This window comes from Oryx dammah, unplaced genomic scaffold (genome assembly GCF_014754425.2).
Source record: "Oryx dammah isolate SB20612 unplaced genomic scaffold, SCBI_Odam_1.1 HiC_scaffold_13, whole genome shotgun sequence".
Classification (NCBI taxonomy): Eukaryota; Metazoa; Chordata; class Mammalia; order Artiodactyla; family Bovidae; genus Oryx; species Oryx dammah.
In genome coordinates, this window is record NW_024070197.1 from 16275039 (window position 1) to 16280995 (window position 5957).

A 5957-nucleotide genomic window follows, 5' to 3' on the forward strand; every position below is an offset into this window, starting at 1 on the left:
CGCAAGCTGATCCTGGCATGTGGACTGGTAAACTGGCTGCCTTTCCAGGCCTGGGTCGTCAATCCGGTCCCCATGAGAAGGCGCTACTGGCTGCTGGGCTGGAACTCACCCCCCACCACCTCCTTGCCAGAGGCATGGCCCTGGCCCTTAATGGGGCTGGAATCCTGGGGTCAGCCAAGCCTCCCAGCAAGCCTAGAGCCCCGCCCCATCAGCTCTCCCCACCAGCAGGCCTGGACCTGGGGTGGGGGGGAAGCTCCATGCACACTGCACACACACAAAACAAGAAAATGTTTTAATTGTAAAACTAACTTGGGGGGGGGGGGGGGGGCGCCGCACTGAGGGGCCAGGAACCTGATTCTTCAAGCGGTGGTTCTGTCCCTGGAGCTACCCCGCGGGCCAAGGGCCGTCTGTCCCCAGATGGGGGCTAGAGTGTTATAAAATGACAATATAAATAGACTTCTAGAAAAGAGGAGGCTGTCCAGGTGCAGTAGTCATGTTCTGCAGAGGCTGGGGGTGGGTGGGAAGCCCCGCGCCCTGGATCCCAGGTCCAGCCACACAGAGGGGTGCGGGGCGAGAGAAAAGGCCACTCTTCAGACATTCATGATCGACCCCTGCAATGGCTCGGGGGGAGGGGCTGCGTGTCAGGTGAGGTCTCAGACACCCCCACTTGTAGGCTGGAAGACACCGGAACTGGACCTTCCACATGCACATCCACGCGCGCGCACACACACACACACACAGACACACCTTTCGTAGTGTTGTCTCCACCCCCGGCAGTCCCCACGGCAGATTTCCAGTGATGGGAGGCCGCCTGCCCTCCTGGAGACAGGAAAACCCTGGGGACGGGCCTGTCCCAGAGGGTGGGGGGTCTTGGGAGCCTCACTTGCTCCCACGAGTCCCTGTGTTTCTTTCAAAGTCACAAAATCAAAACCGGAGCTCAGTAGTAGGGTCCCGCACACCCCCCGGCAAGGAGGGCGACGCCACACGGAGTATCTCCGGGGCTGGGAGGAGCGGGGCCGGCCCCCCACTGGCCTCCAGCCGGGCAGGGGTGACCCAGGGGGCTCTTTGGTTCAGGGGTGGGGGTGGCACCGGGCCTCATCGGGTGCGGTTCTGACGCATGAGGGGCACGATGCTGGCGGGCGGGCCCGCTTTGGCCAGGAATGGGTGTTTGAGCAGCTCGGCCGCTGTGGCCCGCTGGGCCGGGTCACGCACCAGCAGGCGGTCCAGGAAGCCCTTCAGGGATGGTGACACCTGTCGGGCGGGGCGAGAGGGTCGGTGAGCAGTTCCACTGCTCGCTTGCCGACAGGCCCCCGGTTTCCTCCTGCCCCACGGGCCGATGGCATTTACTCCCCAGGGAGGGGCAGAGAGGCCCTCAGCACCGACAGCTTGGCCCCAGGGGCTCACCGCCTCCCCACTTTTGTGATTCGGCAGGAGCTGGCAACAGCTGGGCCCTGGAGGCACCCCTTTTTCAGCAGGCAATTTCCCCACCAGGAAGGTCCCTCTGCCGGACCTCGCCAGCCAGCCTGAGCAAGCTCTGAGGGGCTGAGGGTGCAGAGTCCACACAGACGCTTGAGGCCTGGGGGCGTGGGGGCAACTCGGCCCGGCATGCAGTAAGCACCGCCTCAGAGCCCGCGCCCGAGCCCCGCCCACACCCAGCGTTCTCCTTGGGTTCGGGCTGGACGGTGCCCTCCCCCCACCCATGTGTGGCCTCCCCAACACCCACCGCCTGCGGGAGGGGCCCACCTTGTGCAGGTTCTTCAGTCGGGGTGGCAGGTTGTCCCGGATCATCTTCATGGCTTTGAGGGGTGGCTCATTGAAGTAAGGGGGCTCCCCATCCACCATCTCGATCACCATCACCCCCAGAGACCAGATGTCCACCTGTGGTGGGGGCAGGGCAGCAGGGCTGAGCTGTGTGGGTGTGGCCAGTGCTCGGGGGACACCCACAGACAGGTGGCCCTGCTTCCATCTTTGCCTCTCCGCTCTGGAGTTTTTGGGCCCTGAACACTGATACCCAGCCTGCCAGACCCTATGCACTCCTCACCCAGGGAACCCTCTGAAGGGTTCTGCCCACCCTGCATTCATCCCCTTCTTTTTGCTACCCCCTCCCCCTGCCCCTGGACTCCTCTGGAGAACCCCCTCCTCGCTACTTCAGTCCATGGTGCATGCCCAAGCTGTCTTAATCAGCAGAGTGCAGAAACAGTAATTGGTTCAGGAATGGACACGTGACCCAAGCTGAGCCAATCACAGTCGACCCTGAGACTTGCAACAAGATAGTCAGGAAAACAGTCCTCATTTCTCCTCTGATGGGGGCAGCACCTGCCTGAGTGAGGACTACATGGGGACAATCAGAGCCGGGAGGGACACTGCACACGGCTGGGCGTGAAGCCTGCGCCCCCGCCGAACTTTACAGTCGTAGGGACCACAGTTTTCCACTTTGTTAAATCCTTCTTGAGAAGGTTTTGTCACAGGCAGTCCTGGTGGAGATGGTCCCTCAGAATTTCCTACCAGCCTCCCCTCCCAATGTGACCCACTCCTGCCTGCGGTTCCCCAAGCTATGCTTCCACGGGCACCGTGGCCAGGCACTGGGTCAAGTCTTATTGACTGACTGTCCTCAGAGCCACAGGCCATAGCTGGAAGACCTCAGGGCCAGGCAGGGAATGGCAGGGAGTGAAGCAGGTCAGTGCAGGCAACACAGATGAGTTGGGGCTGTGACCCAGACTACTAGGGTTCCCCTGCTCCTCGGCACCTGACTGTTGCCATGAGGGAATGCAGCCTCCTTGTGCCCAGATCACTTGGCTTTCCACCAGGGGATCAAATTCAGACTCACGTGAGAGCTCTTTTTTAAAAAAATGCTTGCAAGAGCATCTTCAGAGCACATCCGCCAGTTTGAAGCCTCTGCCCCAGGCTGGCAGACAGGGCCAGGGCCGTTCCTGCCTAGCCTCCTGTTCCCGTTGCCAAGCACTGGCTCCAAACTAGCACTCAGCTAATGAGGAGTGCACGCAGGCAAGCCTACTTTCCCCCCAAAACTGTCCCTGGTGACCAAGCCCCCTCACCCCAACACTCCGGCTGTTCTGGACTGCAAGAGCGTAAACCAGTGCTGATAGCAGGGCAACTGGCTGCCTCTGGCTCACCTCTGGCCCATAGGGCAGGCGGGAGATGAGCTCTGGGGCCATCCAGTAGGGTGTGCCAACTAGGGACTTCCTCCGAGGCACCTCCTTGCTCACCTGGGCGCAGAACCCGAAGTCTGACAGCTTCACCTGGAGCAGGGTGCAGAAGTGGGGGTCAGAGATGCCGGCGGGGCAGAGTGAGCAGAGGCAGTCGCCTGTTTAATTCCTCAGCCTCTGACACGCTGGGTTTCTACATGCCGCCCAGAAGTTAAGAGCCTGACCTCGGTGGAGCTCTGCCATCTCCTGGCCGGGGGCCTCAGTGGTGTCAGCTGCCCGAGATCACACATCTGCCTCCTTGACAGGGTCTATGCGGGGGCTCCTGGGGGAGGCAGCCTGAGTCCCATGAGTACCAGAGGCTGGGCAGGGATTCGGACCGGGCTGGCTCTCAGTGCCATGCCCTGGGCCCTGGCTTCCCGGCAGGAGGCATGTCTTTAGTTGGTAGGGGGTGAGATGGATGCTGCCTGTTCCTCTACAACAACCAACTGCTCAGAACCAAGGATTTACACCTTCTTGGGAACTATGGGCCCTGTTGAGACTCCCGAGGATGTCAATGGGCCGTCCAAAGAGCACGTTCACACAATGCACACACAGTCCTGTGCTCACCCGTGTGCCCCAAACACGCCTGTAGAATCTTCAGGTGTTCATGACCCCGACTGAGACTCCCTGGGAAGCAAAGCCTTCCCCCAACCCCCCGCCTCTGTGAACTGGCTTAACTTTACTGGGGGAGGGCAGGCAGATCACCAACCAGAATCTGGTGAAAGTCAAGGGCCCCCTCCCCCTGAAAAATCACATCTGCTCTTGGAATACGAATGGAGGTTCTGGGACCAGGATTCTTATCCATGGACTGCAAGCTCGGAGCTTCAGTCCAGAAGACAGGACCGGGAGTCCACGGCCCAGTCCTGGACACCAGGCCAGGAGCAGGTTGTCGCATGGCCGAGAGCTGTGGCTGGCCACCTGGATGCAGTCTCCCTGTTCTGGGTCCAGGGCTAGACTCCAGCTCTCAGCGGCTGGGATGGCAGAGCCCCCCACTCCCCTGGACCCGACTCTGGACTGATGCACGAGGAAGGAATACACGTACTGCTCTTCAAGGGACTGAACTGGGGGCTGTTGGGGGCTGTTGGGGGCTGGGCCCACCCCACCCGCAGGGCGAGAGCTGGGCAGAGGCCGGGGGAGGCCAAGCCACCCCACCACTGCTCACCCTGCCGTCGTGGGTCAGCAGGATGGAGTCGCTCTTGATGTCCCGGTGGATGACTCCCTGGGCATGGAGCACGGACAGGGCCTGCAGCACAGCCAGGCATACAGCGGCGATCTGCTCCTCGTTCATCCTGGGAGGGCATGGCAGGTTGGGGGGCGCGGAGTGAGTGGGGAAGACAAGGGCCCCACCCTGGAGGCGTGAAGGGGACAGTGTGTTGGTTCTGAGATGTGGCCCCACCCCAAGGGGTCTAGAGGGGAGCAGTCCTGATATGGGCGAGGTCTGGGGGCACTCTGGGGACCCAGCAGCATCCAGCTGCCCGGCTGTACCTGGTGTGCGTGACGATGTCCGTGAGGGCGCCTCCCTCCAGGAACTCCATCACCACCCAGAGCTCGTCCCCGACCAGGTAGCTGTTGTACATCTCCACCACGTTCTCGTGCTGGTAGTCCCTCATGATCACCACCTGCACGTGGGAGGCGGGGTTGGCACGGTGGGGGGAGGACCAGCAGTCCCTGCCGCCAGAGCCCGCCCTCTTGGCCTGGGGGGGTGCCCTGCCAAACTGCAGGTCCAGGTCCACCTGCCACTCTTGCTCATTGGGGTCCAGTCCAGGGACTGTCCTCCCACGGCTGAAGCCAAGAGACCCTGAGGCAGCCAGGGGCCTGACATCTGTATTCTATTCCGGGGTGCTCCCACCCCATGCACACCTCACACTGCTGATGTTGATCTCTGACCAGCCCTGAGTGGGTCTGCGAGTAGCCCTGATGGCCAGGCTGGCACTGGGAGAGGGCGCTGGGATGAGAGCACTGGGACGAGAGCACTAAGCACAGGGCTGAGACCAGAAGGACAAGCAGGCAGCTCAGACACAAGGCGGGGGTGGGGGTTAGATTCCAGGGGCAGGAAGGCCTAGCAAGCCAAAGCCTGGAGGTGGGGGACATGACGCTCACTGTGTGCAGCTCTGGCAGGCCACGTTAAATGTGCGCCGCTGAGTGCTGCATTGGGGGAAGGGCGACAGGCTCAGGCCTGAGGGGCTGGAGTGGGAACAGGGAGGTTCAGGACCCTGGCCTGGGGACAGGGGTGGTGGGGCCTCCCTGAGATGGGGAACCAGGAGAGGCAGGTGTGGGGTCAACAGTGTGGGGCCAGTATTGGACTTGGTTGTGAGGGGCCTGGAAGGCACACAGAGGGTCAGTGGGGCTCAGGGCCTGGAGCTGGGGCTTGGGGCCTGGCCAGGACAGGACGGCATGGCAGTGGGTATTGTGGGGACAGAGGACATAGCCTGGGGAGGCGCAAGGAGCGAGGACAGGAGCTGGGCTCAGAACTCACGCCTGGCAAACCCCAGCCCCATAGGGCCTCTCCTGGTTCTCAGCCCTGCATGCCCTCTAAACCGTGGGGTAGGGGAGCCCCAGGAGGAGTGGGACAGCCGCAGGGGGCAGGTGGGGAGGCGGGGAGCCCCGGGAGGAATGGGGGCAGGTGCGGGAGCCCGGGGGAAACAGGGGAGTCCTGGGAGGAGCCGGGGGGCCCTGGGAGGAGCTGGGGAGCAAGGGAGCACTAGGGGGAGTGGGGCAGGTGGGAGGGTGGGGGAGCCCTGGGGAAGCAGGGGG

The 5957-nt window shown here is 62.5% G+C and overlaps 1 protein-coding gene across 4 annotated transcripts in view; it reads right to left on the minus strand.

Annotated features, from left to right (window-relative positions):
- Positions 1–273: 273 nt before the first annotated feature.
- PAK4 (p21 (RAC1) activated kinase 4) overlaps positions 274–5957 on the minus strand; it is a 47342-nt gene continuing 41658 nt past the window's right edge. For all 4 annotated transcript variants that reach the window (XM_040252711.1, XM_040252712.1, XM_040252713.1 and 1 more), the window contains 5 exons: positions 4689–4822; positions 4366–4492; positions 3132–3257; positions 1744–1878; positions 274–1251 (listed from right to left, as the gene is read on the minus strand). In XM_040252711.1, coding sequence (XP_040108645.1) covers positions 1096–1251; positions 1744–1878; positions 3132–3257; positions 4366–4492; positions 4689–4822 — 678 coding nt within the window. In that variant the 3' untranslated portion in view covers positions 274–1095. The remainder of the gene's footprint in view (positions 1252–1743; positions 1879–3131; positions 3258–4365; positions 4493–4688; positions 4823–5957) is intronic.